General features: G+C 39.6%; 2 protein-coding genes across 2 annotated transcripts in view; one reads left to right on the top strand and one right to left on the bottom strand.

The window, feature by feature from the left end:
* Positions 1 to 20026, bottom strand: part of LOC124555513 (2-hydroxyacyl-CoA lyase 2-like) — a 97398-nt gene extending 77372 nt beyond the window's left edge. The window contains exon 1 of the mRNA XM_047129459.1: positions 19791 to 20026. Within this exon, the coding sequence (XP_046985415.1) occupies positions 19791 to 19940 (150 nt within the window). The 5' untranslated portion in view covers positions 19941 to 20026. The remainder of the gene's footprint in view (positions 1 to 19790) is intronic.
* Positions 20027 to 20105: 79 nt separating this feature from the next.
* LOC124555329 overlaps positions 20106 to 22765 on the top strand; it is a 36080-nt gene continuing 33420 nt past the window's right edge. Inside the window, exon 1 of the mRNA XM_047129208.1 lies at positions 20106 to 20386. Within this exon, the coding sequence (XP_046985164.1) occupies positions 20233 to 20386 (154 nt within the window). The 5' untranslated portion in view covers positions 20106 to 20232. The remainder of the gene's footprint in view (positions 20387 to 22765) is intronic.

Below are 22765 nucleotides of genomic sequence, written 5' to 3'. Positions count from 1 at the left end.
GGCCAGTTTGATGGCTAGAAATGCGGGAGGGAAGGGTGGCATGTATGTGGGCTGGCACGATTGTAGTGGCCAGTGTAAAGCAGCAGATGCTGAAGGCGATGTGAGGACTTGAATTGGGAGGGTGTCACTGGACAGAGGAAGGGAAACTGTTGAGTAGAGGATGTGGGGACAGAGGATTACCCGAGACTGAGGCCAGGACGATTACAGGAGAGGAGAATGTGTTGCAAGGATAACTCCCATCTGCATAGTACAGAGAAGCTGGTGGTGTAAGGAAGGATCTAGATGGTTCAAGTTGCAAAGCAGTCACTGAAATTGAGCATGTTGTGCTCAGCTGAATGTTGTGCAACAGTGTGGTCAACTGTTATTGGCAACAGTTTGGCGGTGGCCATTAATCCTGATGGACAGCTGGTCAGTAATCATACCAACAGAAAAGACTGTGCAGTGTTTGCAGCACTGTTGGTATATGACATGGCTGCTTTTACAGATGGCCTGGTCTCTGATGGAGCAGGATAAGCCTGTGACAGGACTGGAGAATGAACTGCTCAGTAAGTGGAACGGGCAGGTCTTGCACCTTCGTCTACCACAAGGATTATGATCCCTATGGCAAGGAGTTGGGTTGGGGAGTGGCATTGCCTTGACAAATGATATGGTTCAGTTGTTCCTTCCCTCCACCATCAACTTCTCTGAACAACGCAAATGGGAGTTTTCCTTAAAACACATCCTCCTCACCCTTAATCATCCTGGCTTCGATCTCAGGTAACCCACTGTCCCCGCACCCTCCACCCAACAGTTTCCCGTTCCTCCATCCAGTCGCCCCTTCCCAACTGATGTTGTCTTCAGAGTGTGCTGCTTCCCACAAGCCACTACAATCATGCCAGCCCTACCCCATTCCTAGCCAGTTAATCAGCTATCCACATACTCCCTTCTCCCTTTCCCTGCCTCCCACCTCCCCCCCCTCCCCCTCCTCCCCCCCCCCCCTCCACCACATGACACTACCTGCACCACAACCAGTCTACCTGCCGCAAAACAGCATTGGCACTGTTAGTTTAGTCAGCACCATTTAGGATCATAGGGGTGTGTGTGTGTGTGTGTGTGTGTGTGTGTGTGTGTGTGTGGAGGGGCTTTTTTTTCTTTTTTTACGCAAATCTATCACAGGATAACTCCAAATGCCAGCAAGTTTTCTTTCTTTTGTGTGTGCCTATTGACAACTCAACACTTCTACTTTTCAGTGAGGGGTCTCTCTTAATCGTAAAGTATTTACATTCTACAAGAACTTTCCTACAACATTTATGTTGACAACTGTCATGTTTTTAACTACTGCTTGTATAATTCTTCTTCAAATTTGTTGAAAATAATTTTATCTTTTATGACAGTGTGTTATCTGTTACCCACGGTTGAAAAAAACACGACTACACTGAGTGCATTAAAAACAATGACTAATATTTAGACCACTCATTTAAAAATACATTTTTAAATCATCAGGAACCCAGAAATGCGTAAGTTTATGAGATCTCTGGTATTGCACCTGCTCATAAAACCAAACATATTTATAACAGAGAACTTTGAATACATCTTACACAAAATATCACCTGGTTACTTCAATGACGTACTATTAATGGTACTGAGGAATGTACTTCTTGTATGATGGTGCTACTGCACATTTCAGTTTGCAGGCCCTAGTGCACTGTAATGCTATTACTCTGATAAGTGGACATATAAAGATGGATCAGTTCCTTAACTTACATTTGTTACATGTTTATCTTAGTGTTTATGTCAGTGGTTTACGTAACAAATTACTATGAGGCTGTGTAACTTCTTTATAGTCTATGAAAACATGCAAGACAGCATTCAGTATAATAGGTGTGTTCAAGTATGTTGGTGGTGATCTGAAGCCTGCATTCTGGTATAAGGCAGGCACTCTGAACACTTTGTGTGAGGTGTTGTGAACAAATTGTAAAATCCAGCATAGAACCATAGAACCAGTTGCTTCAACATGTACAGTATGTGTGGCACTCCCCAATCAACACTGATACAAACATTTCTCTTATTTTTACATGAGTAATACAATTCCTGATTCCTGCCAGTATTTTTATATATTCTGCACTGAGTCATCAGTTGTGCATCTCCTCTGTCACAAAGCAATTGTCTGGCTATGATACTATCTATGGTACCAAAATAGTTCATCTCTAATAATATCATCAGCGGGATGTTAAACCTTAAACTTCCTTCAGTTCACAAATGCACTTGCACACATTACAGAATGTTGCAGCTGAAACAAAAGTTCTTCTAGTACAATTCATCAATTCTAAATTATTCTTCAATATGGTCAACTACATTATCTTAAAATCTGTTCTGAAATTTCAAGCTGTGCAGCCTTATTGTTAATACCACTGTATGTTTTAAACACAACTTGTACTGTTTGTTATACACTGAGAGTAGCAGTGTTCATTGGCAGGCATCAGATGCCTCTTACTCCTGTCCTGAATAACATTTCTCAGATGTGTAATGCCTTACATAATGCTCGAGTTATTCATTTTGTGACCAGCATGATAATCTCTATGAACTGGCACTAAATTCTTTGTTCAAGCAGCCATTGTCCCTAGGGACAGACAGTACCCTTATATGGGGTGTCCCAGGAGGACTGCTCAATATTCAGGAACTCACAAGAACAATAATTCAAAGCAAAAAGTCTAGTAAACCCAGGCTCTAAAATGTATACCTCAGTTGTGAGCACATGATCATCCCCACTTCTGTGAAATACATCTTTTCAATGTGTTCATAGCTCTTCAGGTACGCATTTTAGAGTCCATGTTTACTAGACTTTTTTGCTTCAAATGATTGTTCCTGTCATATCCGTGAATATTGACCATTCCTCCTAGGACACCCTGTAAACTGTACCAAAACAGGTGCTATATAACTCATATAGTAACTATAAAGTATATGTTTACTGCTGCTGTTACAGCCCCTTTCAGAGTCTTGTAAAATAACATCTTTATGTGTTAGCAAATCATAAGTGAACACCAGCTGCAGCAGAAGGTAAATGAAAAGAAAGGTTACTTTTATGTAACACTTTATTCTTCCATCAATATCTAAGTCTTACAGGCATCTAACACACAATGAAATACTTGAAAAACACTAATGAGTTACAGATTTGTGTACAAAACTGAGATAACAAAGATTTTCTTGCTCCTGCACAGTTCCATGCCCACTCATCCATCAATACAGTAACTCTGTTTTTACATAATTGAATCTTCTGCTCCAGATCTCTGATCATATGCAGATACTCTTCTCCAGGAGCATAAATTTCCACAACATTGTTATTTCATGACTAGCTTGACATCCTGACATTGCGTGACCATTATCTGGCAATGCAATAGAGATAAGCAAATGTCATCTGAAGCAGCACACTTGATTCTGTGTCTATTCTACCCCAGAACTATAGCTTGACAAACTATGAAAATATTCACTGAGGCTTTTTGCGGATGATGCTGTGGTATATCGAGAGGTTGTAACAATGGAAAATTGTACTGAAATGCAGGAGGGTCTGCAGCAAATTGACGCATGGTGCAGGGAATGGCAATTGAATCTCAATGTAGGCAAGTGTAATGTGCTGCGAATACATAGAAAGAAAGATCCCTTATCATTTAGCTACAATATAGCAGGTCGCCAACTGGAAGCATTTAATTGCATAAATTATCGCTGAGTACGCATTAGGAGTGATTTAAAATGGAATGACCATATAAAGTTGATTGTCGGTAAAGCAGATGCCAGACTGAGATTCATTGGAAGAATCCTAAGGAAATGCAATCGGAAAACAAAGGAAGTAAGTTACAGTACGCTTGTTCGTCCACTGCTTGAATACTGCTCAGCAGTGTGGGATGCATACCAGATAGGGTTGATAGAAGAGATAGAGAAGATCCAACGGAGAGCAGCGCGCTTCATTACAGGATCATTTAGTAATCGCGAAAGCGTTACGGAGATGATAGATAAACTCCAGTGGAAGACTCTGCAGGAGAGATGCTCAGTGGCTCGGTAAGGGCTTTTGTTGAAGTTTCGAGAACATACCTTCATCGAGGAGTCAAGCAGTATATTGCTCCCTCCTATGTATATCTCGCGAAGAGACCATGAGAATAAAATCAGAGAGATTAGAGCCCACACAGAGGCATACCGACAATCCTTCTTTCCACGAACAATACGAGACTGGAATAGAAGGGAGAACCGATAGAGGTATTCAAGGTACCCTCTGCCACACACCGTCAGGTGGCTTGCGGAGTATGGATGTAGATGTAGATGCTGAAAGCACGGGGAAACTACAGCCATTATTTTTTCCTGAGGACATACAGCTTTACTGTGTTGTTAAATGAATGATGGTGTCCTAACAGGTAAAATATTCTGGAGGTAAAACAGTACCCCATTCCATTCTCCAGGCAGGGAACACTTAGAACGATGTCAAAACTAGTATTCTGTGGGTCAGGTAGATTAGAAAATTTAAAATGGGAAACTGATAGGTTGCAGTTTGACAGAGTGGAAATTAGTGAAGTTTGTTGGCAAGAAGAACAGAGCTTCTAGCCAGGTAAGTACAGGGTCATAAACATAGAGATAATGCAGTAGGTCTAATAATGAATGAGAAAATAGGAGTGTGGGTAAGCTACTACAAACAGCACAGTGAATGCTCTATCACAGCCAAAAAAAACAACAAATTCAATATCTACCACAGCAGTAAACTGGCTCCACAGATGGTGAAGAAATTGAACAAATGTATGATGTGATAAAAAAAATTATTCAGATAGTTAAAGGAGAGAAAAATGTAATTGTGTTGGGGATTGGAATTTGATAGTAGCAAAAGGAAGAGAAAAAAATTGTAAGTGAATATGGACTGTGGGGAAAGGAATGAAAGAGGAACCTGGCTGGTAGAATTTTGCACAGAGCATAATTGGTTTAAGATTCAGGAAAGAAAGTTGTATAAATGAAGGAGATCTGGAGACACCTGAGGGTTTCATACCAATTATGTGAGGTACTGAGAACGATAGGGTTCTAAAGCAGAGACAAAAAGTTTCAAGAAAAACAGACATTTGTGAAAATCTAATTTGTAGACTATCATGAATCTCAAAGGTCTGACTTTTTTTTTAACCGAGTCTCAATATCCTATATTTCCTATGACAAAATAAAGTATCTACTTTATATTATGAAGTATTACCTAATATTTATGATTATATTTATTATTAATATTAATTCATAATATTTCCATATATAGGCTATGGACGACAGTGTGTTTTGACAGTTTTAACACGTGTAATTAATGAGAAACTAAAATCAGAACATGAAGAACAAATAATAACTGCATCACACACACAATTATGAACTACACTCCTGGAAATTGAAATAAGAACACCGTGAATTCATTGTCCCAGGAAGGGGAAACTTTATTGACACATTCCTGGGGTCAGATACATCACATGATCACACTGACAGAACCACAGGCACATAGACACAGGCAACAGAGCATGCACAATGTCGGCACTAGTACAGTGTATATCCACCTTTCACAGCAATGCAGGCTGCTATTCTCCCATGGAGACGATCGTAGAGATGCTGGATGTAGTCCTGTGGAACGGCTTGCCATGCCATTTCCACCTGGCGCCTCAGTTGGACCAGCGTTCGTGCTCGACGTGCAGACCGCGTGAGACGACGCTTCATCCAGTCCCAAACATGCTCAATGGGGGACAGATCCGGAGATCTTGCTGGCCAGGGTAGTTGACTTACACCTTCTAGAGCACGTTGGGTGGCACGGGATACATGCGGACGTGCATTGTCCTGTTGGAACAGCAAGTTCCCTTGCCGGTCTAGGAATGGTAGAACGATGGGTTCGATGACGGTTTGGATGTACCGTGCACTATTCAGTGTCCCCTCGACGATCACCAGTGGTGTACGGCCAGTGTAGGAGATCGCTCCCCACACCATGATGCCGGGTGTTAGCCCTGTGTGCCTCGGTCGTATGCAGTCCTGATTGTGGCGCTCACCTGCACGGCGCCAAACACGCATACGACCATCATTGGCACCAAGGCAGAAGCGACTCTCATCGCTGAAGACGACACGTCTCCATTCGTCCCCCCATTCACGCCTGTCGCGACACCACTGGAGGCGGGCTGCACGATGTTGGGGCGTGAGCGGAAGACGGCCTAACGGTGTGCGGGACCGTAGCCCAGCTTCATGGAGACGGTTGCGAATGGTCCTCGCCGATACCCCAGGAGCAACAGTGTCCCTAATTTGCTGGGAAGTGGCGGTGCGGTCCCCTACGGCACTGCGTAGGACCCTACGGTCTTGGCATGCATCCGTGCGTCGCTGCGGTCCGGTCCCAGGTCGACGGGCACGTGCACCTTCCGCCGACCACTGGCGACAACATCGATGTACTGTGGAGACCTCACGCCCCACGTGTTGAGCAATTCGGCGGTACGTCCACCCGGCCTCCCGCATGCACACTATACGCCCTCGCTCAAAGTCCGTCAACTGCACATACGGTTCACGTCCACGCTGTCGCGGCATGCTACCAGTGTTAAAGACTGCGATGGAGCTCCGTATGCCACGGCAAACTGGCTAACACTGACTGCGGCGGTGCACAAATGCTGCGCAGCTAGCGCCATTCGACGGCCAACACCGCGGTTCCTGGTGTGTCCGCTGTGCCGTGCGTGTGATCATTGCTTGTACAGCCCTCTCGCAGTGTCCGGAGCAAGTATGGTGGGTCTGACACACCGGTGTCAATGTGTTCTTTTTTCCATTTCCAGGAGTGTATTTCAACAACTGATAGTCCTGATTATCATTGTTTTCATTAAGCACATTCTATGGTTTGCAGTTCAAATAAAACTGCCAATATACCTCCGATTATGAAGTATTACTACTATGTACATGTTGCAGACACTACATGTTGCAACCACAAATAACTAGAGCAGTTCAGAGCTACAATGCTTTTTCGTTTGAGACCATATGGAAATGAATATCCGAGAAATTGTTGGGGCAACATTTTGTGAATATTCATTTACACAACATGGTCTAACAGAAGAGACAAAGGTGGTTCACCATAAGAGCCATAGATGTCAGGTGCATGATACAATCTCAAAATTGACAACGGTACCTCAGGTCCTTATGGTTCTCAATGCCTCATATGCTGGTAAGATAGAGATTCTGGAACCAGATTTTAAACTGTAAAATATTTCAAGGCCCAGACGTGGGTTCTAACCACAATTTATTGGTTATGAACTGTAGATTAAAACTGAAGGAATTGCAAAATAGTAGTAAATTAATGAGATGAGACCTGGATAAGCTGAAAGAACCAGAGGTTCTTGCAAGTTTCAGAGAGAGCATTAGGCAACAATTGTCTGAAACAGGGGAAAGGAATACAGCAGAAGACAAATGGGTAACTTAAGAGATGAGATAGTGAGGGTAGCAGAGCATCGCATATGTAAAAAGTCAGGGCCTAGTAGAAATCCTTGGATATCAAAAGAGAGATTGAATTTAATTGATGAAAGGAGAAAATATAAAAATGCAGTAAATGAAGTTGGCAAAAGGGAATACAAACATGTAAAAAATGAGACTGACAGGAAGTGCAAAATGGAAACCAGTAGTAAGCAAAGAAGGGAAAGCTGAACGATTGAAGGACTATACAGAGAGGCTATACAGGGAAATGAAATTGACGGCTCTAAAAGGATATAAGATAGGAGACATGATACAGCGAGAAGAATTTGACAGAGCACTGAAAGACCTAAGTAGAAACAAAGCCTCCTGGTGTAACTGACATTTTGTCAGAACTACTGATATTCGTGTGAGATTAACTCATGACAAAACTATTCCACCTGGTATGCAGGATGTATGAGACAGGCAAAACACTGCCAGACTTCAAGAGGAATGTAATAATTCCATTTCCAAAGAAAGCAACTGCTGACAGGTGTGGATATTTCCAAACTATCAGTTTAATAAGTCATGGTTGCAAAATAATAATACTAGTTATTTACAGAAGAATGGAAACTGGTAGAAGGCTACCTCGGGGAAGATCAGTTTGGATTTCCGAGAAATGTAGGACCATGTGGGGTAATACTGACTCTACAACCTCTCTTAAAGGATAATTTAAGGAAAGACAAATCCATGTTTATAGCATTTTTAGACTCAGAGAAAGCTTTTGACAATGTCAACTGGAATAAACTCTTTGAAATTCTGGAGGTAGCAGGGGTAAAATACAGGGAAGGAAAGGTACAGAAACCAGACAACAGTTACAAGAGTTAAGTGTACGAAAAGAAACCTGTGGTTGTGAAGAGAGTGAGACAGGGTTCTAACTTATCCCCGAAGTTCTTCAATCTGTACACTGAGATAGCACTAAAGGAGGCCAAAGAAAAATTTGGAGGCAGAATTAAAGTCCAGGGAGAAGAAATAAAAACTTTGAGAAAAAAAAGCATATTTGCACCATGAGCTGTACAACTGCATATTTATTTTCTAGCAGTTTCAGTTATAACAACTAATATACATCAATGGATCAAAAATATCTTTTAGTCAAATAAGACACAACCAAATGTAGGATGTTTATAACTGTCATAAGAGTCTGTCTGAACATAATCCATATAAATGTGCCCTGTATCAGCACAATTTACAGTAATCATTACTGCAATTGTGCTAATATACAGCATGTTTCAATGGATCATGTTAAGACACACTTTTATGATAGTTATGAATGTTCTACAAATGGTTGTGTTGAATTCGACGAAAATATATTTTTGATCAATTGACGAATACTGCTTTTTTCCTCTGAAAATGGTTGTTATAACTGAACTTGGTAGAGAATAAATATACAGTTGTACAGCTGATGGCCCAAATAAACTTTCTCAAAATACTTAACAGCCATAGTCAGTCACGTAAGAAAAGTTTTAAAACCTTTGAGGTTTGCCAATGACAATGTAATTCTTCAGAGACTGCAAAACACTTAGAAGAGCAGTTGAACAGAACTGAGATTGTCTTGAAAGGGAGATGTAAGATGAACATCAAAAAAAGCAACACAACAGTAATGGAATGTAGTCAAATTAAATTAGGTGATGATGCGGGTATTAGATTAGGAAATGAAACAATAAAAGTAGTAGACAAGTTTTGCTACTTGGGCAGTAAAATAACTTATGATAGCCGAAGTGGAGAGGATATAAAATGTAGGCTGACAATGGAAAGAAAACCATTTCTGAAGAAGTGAAATTTGTTAACAGTGATTATATATTTAAGTGTTGGGAAGTATTTTCTGTAGGTATTTGTCTGCAATGTAGCCTTATATGGAAATGAAATGTGGACAGTAAACATTTCACACAAGAAGAGAACAGAAGTTTTTGAAATGTGGTGCTTTGGAAAAACGCTGAAGATTAGATGCATAGATCATGTAACTAATGAGGAGGTAAGGAACAGAATTGGGGAGAAAAGAATTGTGGTACAAGTTGACCAAAAGAAAGAATTGGCTGATATGACACATTCTGATATGTCAAGGCATCACCAATTTGGTATTGGAGCTAAGTGTGGGATGTAAAAATTGTGGAGGCAGACCAAGAGATGGAAACAGTAAGCAGATTAGAAAGGATGGAGGCTGCAGCAGTTACTCTGAGATGATGATGCTTGCAACAGATTAAGTATCATGGAGAGCTGCATCAAACCAGTCTCCAGACTACAACAACAACAACAACAACAAAAACTACAAATAATTTATAAGATCCAGAAAAAACAATATTTCTGTGTATAGGAGGAATAACTGTTATGAAGTTTGCCCTTTTTTCCATTTGATTAAAATACATTCACATTCATTAACTCTTTTACTGAAGGCAGGTTTTAGAAGGATTGCTGAAGCAGATATCCTTCCTCTCCAGTGTCCCATCAAGACAATTGTTTCTTTTTTCAATAAATTACCTACATTTCTGATACAGTAAGGAATCGTGGAATGTACAAACCATAGAAGCAGAGTCTACTGGCACTAGACAAATGGTTCCATGAGGTGTCTGGCATGTGCTTCCTCACATTTAGGATACTCAGTGCCACGTGTTGGAGGGAAAAGACATATTTCTTGGAATACGAATAACATTGTGTGATTTTTCCTCACAGGTGGAACAGAAAAGCCATACACGAAACATTTGCATAGGTGACAATTATATCTAACACAGAAACTATGCCTGCAATATCCAGAATATTTATACATTTCTTCCACACAGAACTAATAATTTAACCAAATGAGGGTGTCACATCTGACAATTAAAAAAAAAAAAAGTGTAGATGTATATAACTAAGGAAAATTGTGTAGAAGGTGTATATAACTGTTTTTCACAGTAGACATCATGGCTAAAAATCTGTCTGGTGGTTAAACCACAAAAAGTAAGATGCAGAATATGAGCTTTCAGTGACAATGATGATTAGTCTTTACTGGCTTCGTGGACAACCGAAACTTCTAATGATTTTTGTCGGATTGGTAGCAAAATTTTAATTCATTGAATGTTTCTCGCATTACTCTTCTTAGGTTCATTTTGGTTTAGTTCAGCTTACATATACCATCTAGACTTTGATTTCATACATCTATAATGAAGCTCTCTTCACATTTATAGCAACTTTTTAACTTGGCCTCGCAGTAACGGTCCCTCAAAACCTTGCTCAGCACATACTTGTCTAAGGTATATTGTACAATGGTTTTGAATTTCATTCATTCGTGCTCTACATCTTCATCCTCAAAGCTGAATATTTGATAAGGGCTACTCAGTCTGCAATTTGTTTCCCATCATTCTTGCTAAGTGAAAATATTTTCTGGTCTCTAAGTTACTAGGCAGTTTCAGATGCTCTCAGCAGTCAGTTCTCTATCTGCCTGAAGTCATTTTAAGACAAGATATTCAGATCAATCTTACATGGAGCCCTCCATCTGACAGCAATTTCAGTCATACTGAACAAAGCTCCAGGCCCCGATGGAATCCCTGTCAGATTCTATGCTGAATTTGCAGCTGAATTAGCCCCCCTTCTCACTATAATCTATCGTAGATCCCTCGAACAAAAAACTGTACACAGTTCTTGGAAAAAGGCACAGGTCACGCCTGTCTAGAAGAAGTGAAGTAGAAATGATACACAAAATTACCATACAATACCCTTGTGACATCAATTTGTTGTAGAATCTTAGATCATATTCTGAGCTCAAACATAATGTGGTTTCTTGAGCAGAATGAATCCTCAATGCCAACAAGTGTGTTTTTTGAAAACATCTATCATGCGAAACCCAACTCTCACTTTTCTCACATGACGTACTGAAAGCTTTGAATCAAGGCAACCGGGATGATGCAATGTTTCTTGATTTCTGAAAAGCATTTGACTCTGTACTGCACCTACACTTATTGTCAAAAGTACGGTCATATGGGGTGGTGTTGTTGTTGTTGTTGTTGTGGTCTTCAGTCCTGAGACTGGTTTGATGCAGCTCTCCATGCTACTCTATCCTGTGCAAGCTTCTTCATCTCCCAGTACGTACTGCAGCCTACATCCTTGTGAATCTGCTTAGTGTATTCATCTCTTGGCCTCCCTCTACAATTTTTACCCTCCACGCTGCCCTCTAATGTTAAATTTGTGATCCCTTGATGCCTCAGAACATGTCCTACCAACCGGTCCCTTCTCCTTGTCAAGTTGTGCCACAAACTCCTCTTCTCACCAATTCTATTCAATACCTCCTCATTAGTTATGTGATCTACCCATCCAATCTTCAGCATTCTTCTGTAGCACCACATTTCGAAAGCTTCTATTCTCTTCTTGTCCAAACTGTTTATCGTCCATGTTTCACTTCCATACATGGCTACACTCCATACAAATACTTTCAGAAACGACTTCCTGACACTTAAGTCTATACTTGATGTTAACAAATTTCTCTTCTTCAGAAACGCTTTCCTTGCCACTGCCAGTCTACATTTTATATCCTCTCTACTTCGACCATCATCAGTTATTTTGCTCCCCAAATAGCAAAACTCCTTTACTACTTTAAGTGTCTCATTTCCTAATCTAATTCCCTCAGCATCACCCGACTTAATTCGACTACATTCCATTATCCTCGATTTGCTTTTGTTGATGTTCATCTTATATCCTTCCTTCAAGACACTGTCCATTCCGTTCAACTGCTCTTCTAAGTCCTTTGCTGTCTCCGACAGAATTACAATGTCATTGGTGAACCTCCAAGTTTTTATTTCTTCCCCATGGATTTTAATACCTACTCCGAATTTTTCTTTCGTTTCCTTTATTGCTTGCTCAATATACAGATTGAATAACATCGGCGATAGGCTACAACGCTGTCTCACCCCCTTCCCAACCCCTGCTTCCCTTTCATGCCCCTCACCTCTCATAACTGCCATCTGGTTTATGTACAAATTGTAAATAGCCTGTCGCTCCCTGTATTTTACCCCTGCCACCTTCAGAATTTGAAAGAGAGTATTCCAGTCAACATTGTCAAAAGCTTTCTCTAAGTCTACAAATGCTAGAAACGTAGGTTTGCTTTTCCTTAATCTATTTTCTAAGATAAGTCATAGGGTCAGTATTGCCTCATGTGTTCCAACATTTCTACGGAATCCAAACTGATCTTCCCCGAGGTTGGCTTCTACCAGTTTTTCCATTCATCTATAAAGAATTCGTGTTAGTAATTTGCTGATGTGGCTTATTAAACTGATAGTTCGGTAATTTTCACATCTGCCAACACCTGCTTCTTTGGGATTGGAATTGTTATATTCTTCTTGAAGTCTGAGGGTATTTCACCTGTCTCATACATCTTGCTCACCAGATGGTAGAGTTTTGTCAAGGCTGGCTCTCTCAAGGCTATTAGTAGTCCTAATGGAATGCAGTCTACTCCTGGGGCCTCGTTTTGACTTAGGTCTTTCAGTGCTCTGTCAAACTCTTCACGCAGTATCATATCTCCCATTTCAACTTCATCTACATCCTCTTCCATTTCCATAATATTGTCCTCAAGAACATCGCCCTTGTATAGACACTCTATATACTCCTTCCACCTTTCTGCTTTCCCTTCTTTACGTAGAACTGGGTTTCCATCTGAGCTCTTGATATTCATGCAAGTGGTCCTCTTTTCTCCAAAGGTCTCTTTAATTTTTCTGTAGGCAGTATCTATCTTACCCCTAGTGAGATAAGCCTCTACAACCTTACATTTGTCCTCTAGCCATGCCTGCTTAGCCATTTTGCACTTCCTGTCGATCTCCTTTTTGAGACTTTGTATTCCTTTTTGCTGCTTCATTTACTGCATTTTTATATTTTCTCCTTTCATCAATTAAATTCAGTATTTCTTCTGTCACCCAAGGATTTCTACTAGCCCTCGTCTTTTTTACCTACTTGATCCTCTGATGCCTTCACTACTTCATCCCTCAAAGCTACCCATTCTTCTTCAACTCTATTTCTTTCCCCCATTCTTGTCAATTGTTCCCTTATGCTGTCCCTGAAACTGTACAACCTCTGGTTTAGTCAGTTTATCCAGGTCCCATCTCCTTAAATTCCCACCTTTGTGCAGTTTCTTCAGTTTTAATGTACAGTTCATAACCAATAGATTGTGGTCAGAGTCCACATCTGCCCTTGGAAATGCCCTACAATTTAAAACCTGGTTCCTAAATCTCTGTCTTACCATTATATAATCTATCTGAAACCCGTCAGTATCTCCAGGCTTTTTCCATGTATACAACCTTCTTTTATGATTCTTGAACCAAGTGTCAGCTATGATTAAGTTATGCTCTGTGCAAAATTCTACCAGACGGCTTCCTCTTTCATTTCTTCTCCCCAATCCATATTCACCTACTACGTTTCCTTCTCTTCCTTTTCCTACTATCGAAGTCCAGTCACCCATGACTATTAAATTTTCGACTTCCTTCACTATCTGAATAATTTCTTTTATCTCATCATACACTTCTTCAATCTCCTCGTCATCTGCAGAGCTAGTTGGCATATAGACTTGTACTACTGTCGTAGGCGTGGGCTTCGTGTCTATCTTGGCCACAATAATGCGTTCACTATGTTGTTTGTAGTAGCTTACCCGAACTCCTATTTTTTATTCATTATTAAACCTACTCCTGCATTACCCCTATTTGATTTTGTATTTATAACCCTGTATTCGCCTGACCAAAAGTCTTGTTCCTCCTGCCACCGAACTTCGCCAATTCCCACTATATCTAACTTTAACCTATCCATTTCCCTTTTTAAATTTTCTAATCTACCTGCCCAATTAAGGGATCTGACATTCCACGCTCCAATCTGTAGAACGCCAGTTTTCTTTCTCCTGATAACGATGTCCTCTTGAGTAGTCCCCGCCTGCAGATCCGAATTGGGGACTATTTTACCTCCGGAATATTTTATCCAAGAGGACGCCATCATCATTTATCCATACAGTAAAGCTGCATGCCCTCGGGAAAAATTACGGCTGTAGTTTCCCCTTGCTTTCAGCAGTTCACAGTACCAGCACAGCAAGGCTGTTTTGGTTAGTGTTACAAGGCCAGATCAGTCAATCATCCAGACTGTTGCCCCTGCAACTACTGAAAAGGCTGCTGCCCCTCTTAAAGTGAAATTTATGGCTAGATTGAGGAGTTTTTGGTAGGAAAGACACAGCATGTCATCTTGGATGGAGAATCATCGTCAGATGTATAAGTAACTTTGGGTGTGCCCCAGGGAATGTGTTGGGACCCTTGCTGTTAATATTATATATTAATGAGCTTACAGACAATTAATAGTAAAAATCAGGCATTTTGCAGATGCACTTATCTATAATGAAGTACTATCTGAGAGAAGCTGCATAAATATTCAGTCCGATCTTGATAATATTTTAACATAGTAAAGAGATTTGCAACTTGCTCTAAATGTTCAGAAATGTAAAATTTTGCACTTCACAAAACAAAAAATGTAGTACTCTATGACTATAATATCAATGAGTCACTGTTGAAATCGGCCAACTCATACAAGTATCTGGGTGTAACACTTTTTAGGGAGAAATTTTAAACATTTGATTGGCTGTGATCCAGCAACTGTATGCTATTTAATTACAGGATGTATATACAGCAACTTCGGTTGCACTTTGTAGGGATATGAAATGGAATGATCAGATAAGTTCATTCATGGGTAAAGCAGTTGGTAGACTTTGGTTTATTGGTAGAATACAGGAGAAGTGCAATCAGTCTACAAAAGAGATCGCTGACACATCACTCGTGCGACCCATCATGGAATATTGCTCAAGTGTGTGTAACCTGTACTGGAATATGGAACATATACATAGAACAGCAGCACAAATGGTCACAGGTTTGTTTGATACATGGGAAAGTGTCACAGAGATAAAGAAGGAACTGAAATGGCAGACTCTTGAAGACAGATGTAAACTATCCCGAGAAAGTCTATTAACAAAGTTTCAAGAACCTGCTTTAAATGACTACTCTAGGGACATATTACAACCCCCTACATATTGCTCACACAGGGATATTGAGGATAAGATTAGAATAATTACTGCATGCACAGAGGCATTCAGACAATAATTCTTCCCACTCTCCATACATGAATGGAACAGAAAGAAACCCTAATAACTGGTATAATGGAACATACCCTCTGCCATGCACCTCATGGTGGTTTGTGGAGTATAGGTGTAGATGTAGATATGACTCTTTCATTCTACAGCTGGAAACTGAAATCTGCCCCTATAACAACAGCATGATGATAAATTTTGTGATATTCTGCAAGTTCTCTCTGAAGCACTCTGTCACTGCGACTACCGAGGCAGGTTGTCTAAAAAAGCATCCTTTTACCGTACAGAATTTCCACTCTGCAGCAAGGTGTGCATGGTCAGAAAGTTTCATCATGTTACCATGATAGACCAACTTTGATGCTTACCCACACTCAGATGATATCAAATGCAGATTTGGCAACAACCCCACTATACCACAGAGTTCTTTACAGCAATAAATACAACACCACCATTCGCTTCTAGGCTATTGTTGTAATATCCATTTCAAACTAAATTTAGGATTTCACAGATATTCGCTTCAAGTTTCAGTCAGCTTTTAGTTGCTCAGACTATGTGGGCTTTATTACCTTTAAGAGGCAATACAAATTTTGGGACCTTACTGTGAGTGCTCCTGCAGTGTACTAATAACATATAAATATTTTCTCTTCCTGATTTGCACAGACTTACATTCTCCTCCAGGAATAACACTGATATTATTTCTCAATTTACTGTACGGAATTCAATATTGATCCTTTGGAGGTGTTATAACGTACACAAGCCCCACGTGCATACCACATTATCTGCTATCCGAGTAGCTATCTCCTTCGTATGATGCACACCTGACCTATTGAAGAAGCCCTACAATTCTCCACATAGCAGCAGAGGTCTAGAAATTTGCATCCAACATCAACTCAGTATTGTCTGAGTCACACTAGTTTAGATCTTCCACTCAGCTTCTAACTAGGGGAGTGTTATCAATTCTGCTGCAAATAGCGAGACATGTTTCCTCCCTGAGTGGAAATCTATCAGTCTTCACCAAATCAGCAAACCAACAAAAGAAGTGAGAACGGCCTCGGAACCCAGACAGTAACACCATACATGCTGATACAAAATATTATTGGGAGTTGTTTGCGCCCAGTGCACCAGTAGCCACCCAGCAAGCATACTGAGTGCACACTGACCTTCTTTCCAGACCTGCCTGTTATTTCACGGAGTGACTCCATTATCTGCCTAATATTTGAGCTTCCAATGATAAACATACCTACCCCCTGTACTGTCAGGATTTGGCAGCAAAATGGGCTACTGATCCAATAAACAATGCATCCAGTGATGGCTCAGATGTGTTACCAACACTGGGCAGCACCTCGCACCTGTTGCTAAGGCATAAGGGGACAGCTCTGTAGGCAGTTTCCACAGTCATCTTCTGTGGAGAATGTGAACTTTCCAATGTCTGCCACTCACTCTCAAGTAAGGACAAATTAGACTAGTCAGACATGTTGTAGGAAGTAATTTGTTTCTTCACTCATTTTGGAAGGTGGACACGTGGAATTTTGTGAAGAACACTCCATGTAATGAATATCTTTCTTGTAAGGTCCTGTGACATATATACCGACTTAAACTCATGAAGAATTATATTTCAAAACTTTATCGAACAAGGGCTTCATAAGCAACCTCTTTTGTGCTTGAATTAGAATTCCTTGGGATTCTTCCAATAAATCTGAGCCCGGCACCTGCCTTCATCCAATTAAATTTATATGGTCACTACACCTTAAATAAATCTGGAAAGAAGCTTCTAGATTTGTGAATGTGTGACTGATTCCAGAGACTGGTCACTGATCATGTAGTCATATAGTATTGGATCCTTTCATCTGTTATCTATTACATTACATTTATTTATGTTGAAGGTCAGCTGTCAATATTTGCACTAAATACTGATCATTTAAAAGTTTTTTTTTATAAGTTATTGTGTGTAAATTGAGTATAAACAAAAGAACATTGTTCAACAGGGACCAATCAAATGAGGCAGTGTCTCTGTTAAAACACTGACATATTTGGAAGAAGGAAGTTTGCTCTGACCAGCCAGCCCGATTTAGGTTTTCAGCGATTTTCTCAAATCATATACGGCAAATGCTGGATGGTTCCTTCAGCAAGGCCACAGCCAAGCAACTCATTTGTCCTTATGAAAACATCCTCATATATTCAATGTGTCTGTCTATTTGAACTACTTATTGTCAATGTACAACAACAATAAAACCTATATCACAATCAGATAATCCATGGGTGAGTAAATTACTAAATAAATAAAAGTCTCTGCATTTCATACGAAGTTAATAATGAAGTCATGTCCCAATAAACAACTGTTTTTTCTTCAAACTAGGCAATGGTGTTGAACTGTTTAATCATAATAACTTTTACAGTGGGCTGTACCCTCTGCCATGCACCTCATGATGGTTTGCAGAATACAGATGTAGATGCAAATGTAGAATTGAAGGCCTTCTGCAAGAAGCATGACACCCGCCTGAGCTTTGTTATTTATTGCCTTCTGGATATTGTGAATGAATAGAGCAAGCTGGGTATAACAAGGCTGGTGCTTGCATGAACCACATTTATTCCTACACAGAAGTGTAGTCTCTAGGAAAGTCATGATACACTCCACTCTCAATAGTTTCAGAGGCACAGCTATTTGAAACTGTTGGAAACAGGAGGAGTGCAGGTGACAGTAAATTCCCAGGTTACGGTACACATTGTGTTTTAATGTCAATCTTTTTCACTAAAACTCGGGTTATAAAATGCTACCCACCAAGTTCACTATGAGATGAAGCTTGTACAGATAGCTGATGAGGTGCTAATCAGATATGGCAGCATATTAAAGAAGCTGAATTGAGCTATCTGATCTTACTTCACTGACTGACAATGAGCATAACAAGACTAGCATTCTCTGTAGGAACAATATGCAGAAGAATAATTTTACTAAAGAATTACATTTCTGATCCTATATGACAGTTTTTGTATGCTAACGCAAACCCTTGACAATAAATTAAAATTATCTGTTAGATCATTTTCGAACTCTGAGGATATTTATAGACTATGTTCTACTGACTGGGTCATCCACAATAAGCTTAAATATCATTGTGAAGTCTCAGACTGCCTGTATCTGCCACCTAAGACTCCAAACCCACAGGTGTCATCCCACTAATGTTGCAGTTTAATACCGAATAGAAAACTTTGTACACGTTCTACAGCAAAATACTGAGTTATTAGTAAATGATTGAGTAATGAGAGTTAGTGCAGACCCGTGACAGATTTTAAATCCTATCTATGCCCATTATCTTAAAATGGAAGCACCTTAATTCCTCCCATATTATTACAATTTAGTTCGGTAGCAAGATATTTATGTCTATCAACCCTCTGTTAAGACTAGCATCACAATGCTGTTTATATGTGCCCTTGGTGGGACTTCTATGTTACTTTGCCATAGTGAAAACATTGAGTAACCCATAACACACCCCATATTCATTCACTACTACTTAAATAAGATTGAAATATGTTTTTTACCATATTTAAAGTTTACTGACTGAAACTTTCAATGGAAAATTTATCATTCACATGAGACATTTTCTAAATCACATATTACTGCCTCTATAGTCTTGTCCAGCAGCATAAGGTTCCAAAGTATACATCTTCTATGTACCAAACAAAACAACTCTGATATTTCACTAGGATTTCGGTATTTTTATTATGTAAAGGAAACTGGCTGTCTATTAACTTATATTCTAAGCTATTACAATGGCTAATAGCCCACACATTCATCAATTCACAAACGAGATGCAGCAGTATAAGTTATTTATAATATTTACAGCACTCTTATTACTACAATCATTGCTGTTTATTCCCATGGCTTATTCATTTTTCTCGTGTTTGTTATCTATAACAATTCGTAGCGACAACTTTTGGGGCAGTTAAGAAATTCGTGATACAGTGTCACTAAAGACTTCACGATAAGTACTGTAATTATTTATTTCAATGAAGGATTGTCTGCATGCGCCCCTGAATCCTACGTGTTGCTCAGTAACGTGAAATTACAATCGCATAGCAGCAATAGTAATGTTTTCATCACCAGTCCTTCACTATCACATACAACACTTCATGAAAATTCTTTTCATCCAACTTAAAACCAACTAATCGGTGGACTGTTCATTTAAATGAGGCGGTATGGTTCCTACTCTTATATTATTCGGAGCGCAAATATATGAAACACTTACTTCTAAGAACGCTATGTTTTCATAGTTACCTTGTGCAACCAAATATATATGATATTAAACCAGCTTGCAAAAAAACCGACAAATATGCCCACAAAAGCACAAAGAATAAACAGTATAATTAACGAAACTGAGTGTTCTTCAATCAGTTCTTCTTCTAACCCGCTGCCAAACGAGGTCATGTTTTCCCTTTCTCAAGTACGTAAAATCTGCTTAAACAGTACTGAAAAAATGCAGGTCATCTTTATTATTTTAAGTGATAATTAAAGAGACTGCCAACATTTGAAAACAGCTTAATAAGTGCTATTGGGATTCAAGCTCTCCAAAGATGAGGATATGTGAGATACATGACATAGTAGTTTCAGTTTGTATAGCGTCGCGGATATCGGTGTGCGATGCACGCACCGAACGACGGCAGCCGTAAAATTGAGTGATTTTTTGTAAAGCAAAACTAACTGAAATGAGTAGGTAGCAATGGCAAGTGATATGGAACGAAAGCTATTGTATGCTTTTCGGGGATGGATTGCGTTTGTGGCGTTCATGGATTTGGGAACGACAGTTCGATGCTTCATTGAAAACCGATCCTTTATTGGAGAGCTTCCCACGAGTATAAGTAAACATGACCACAGTGAGTAACTCCACATGTGAAGTCAAAGCTGTTTAAGCTGCACCTTTATTTTATAGAGCTGTTTATTAAATTCGCACGTCACTTACAAATTCACTGGTGGGGACATGTTTTTAATCTCCAAACGCGAGTACTAAGTAAATTTACTTTAATATTTCAGGTCGTGGTTATTGAAACATGCTAGGCTAGGAACATTTCCATCGTGATTTAACAATTCGGCGCGGAGACACTATTTATTTATTTATTAGATTTCTCTGTAATTCTATTCCATCACACCTTGTTGGTCTTGAAAGGTTACGGTATTGAATGAGTAAATATTATTTGAGGCAAATGTGTTAGCAACAACTGTAGCAAGCCATATATGAATGACCCAAGTGGAATTACACGTATGAGTAAACAGTTGAGATACAAAATAGTGGCCTACTACTACTAAGCTGCCAACAAGCTGATCAATGAATACTTATTCAAGGCAACCTATGGATGGATATCTGGTTATATTTTGTTATTGAAGAGAATAGGGGGGGGGGGGATTTATTGTGATGGTATTCAAACTAGGTGAAACTCCTGCATAGATGAACAGTTGCATTTGTTGTTTCACCCTGTTCTCACATTTTGAGGTTTGTTTTAGACTGCATTATTAGTGTTATTCACTGCCTGGTCACACTTTATATTTCCAAAAATCCTGCATAATAGAAGCATTTCCTCTGTTATAATGTTTATCCCATTTGTATATAAATCTGTAGCAAAAGCACGACAGAAATATTACTTAAAATTTGTAAGGTGACGTTAGTTGTTCCGCATCTAAGTGGATCTTGTCACTGTGTGTGTGAAACTGACAACTTATATAATGAACAGTATTGTAACTTCTGATCAGAACTCTGTAGAGTTGTACAAACATATCATTATGTGATGACATTGTCAAGAAATTAACAGTTAGGTAGTCATAAATGGATTGAGTGACTTTGGTTTTGTTGTTGTGTGCATTATTCAACTGGCTTCTTGATCAGTACCTCTAAGCCATAGAATACATGAAAACATATTCAGAGCCAACCAGAATAAAATAAAAAAATCTGAAAAATGAAACAAAAACTGTAAACTTCAAAATGAAAATAATAATATTACCCATAATAAATGAATGGGCCAACACCAGTTTGCCAACTCACAGCTAGTCACCTTTCAACAGAATGTTGACCTCTGGCTACATTAGAGATCAGGATGGCACCAACTCTAACATCCCATATTCACATTTGTTGGGTTTGCCAACTCTCAACCAAACTCATCTTCCGACCTAACTTAGCCAATGTATTACACTACAGATCAGTTGTCATCAAATGTACCTGACAGAAACTGATGTAAATGAAAAAGAAATCTGCCCCCACAATTTTTACATCCCACACTTACCTCCAATACAAATTTCCTTAGTTATATACATCTACACATTTTTTTTTAGTTGTCAGATGTGACACGCTCATTTGGGTAAATTATTAGTTCTGTGTGGAAGAAATGTATAAATATTCTGAATATTGCAGGCATAGTTTCTGCTCTCCTATGACTTTTCCTTTTTTTCCTTTTTCCAACAGTCAATTTCCAGTCAGTCATCACAATTAAATTTTCATCTCCCTTAACTATATGAATAATTTCTTTTATATCCCCATATATTCTTCCAGTATCTTCGTAATCTGCAGAGGTAGCAGGCATACTTGTATAAATGTTTATTACTGTGGTGTGTGCTGGCATCATGTCTATCTTGGCTGCTATAATGTGTTCAATATGCTGTTTGTAGTAGTGTAGTACCTGCATTCTTATTTTCTTATGTTCTCACCTGCCCAGAGATCATGTTCTTCCTGCCACTGCACTTCACTAATTTCCTCTATTCTCTCTTCAACCTATTCATTTCTCTTTTCAAATTCTCTAAATTACCTACATAATTAAGGGATCCAGCATTCCACACTCCAACCCTTTGAATACTATTTCTGTTTTTCCTGATGACAACTATCTCCTGAGTAGCAATCACCCAGAGATCTGAATAGGTGACTGTTTTACCTCCAAAATATTTAACCACCATTCACAGTATCAACACAGTAAGACCATGTTGACCAATGTTACAAGGCCATATTAGTCAGTCACCCAGACTGTTGCCTCTGGAGCTATTGCAAAGGCTGCTGTCCCTCTTCAGCAACCACAGTTTAGTCTGACCTCTCCACTAATACCCCTCTGCAGTTGCACATACGATACAACTGTCTGTATAGTTGAGGCTTTCAAGCCACCCTACCTCAGCAAGGTCCATGGTTCATCGGGGGGGGGGGGGGGGGGGGTGTACTTTCACAATGCTTGATATATTTGTTCTGACAAATTTATGCTGATTCACCAGTGTACAACCAG

The sequence above is a fragment of the Schistocerca americana genome, chromosome X, assembly GCF_021461395.2.
Source record: "Schistocerca americana isolate TAMUIC-IGC-003095 chromosome X, iqSchAmer2.1, whole genome shotgun sequence".
NCBI classification, from domain to species: Eukaryota; Metazoa; Arthropoda; class Insecta; order Orthoptera; family Acrididae; genus Schistocerca; species Schistocerca americana.
This window is presented reverse-complemented; position numbering and strand designations above follow the sequence as displayed.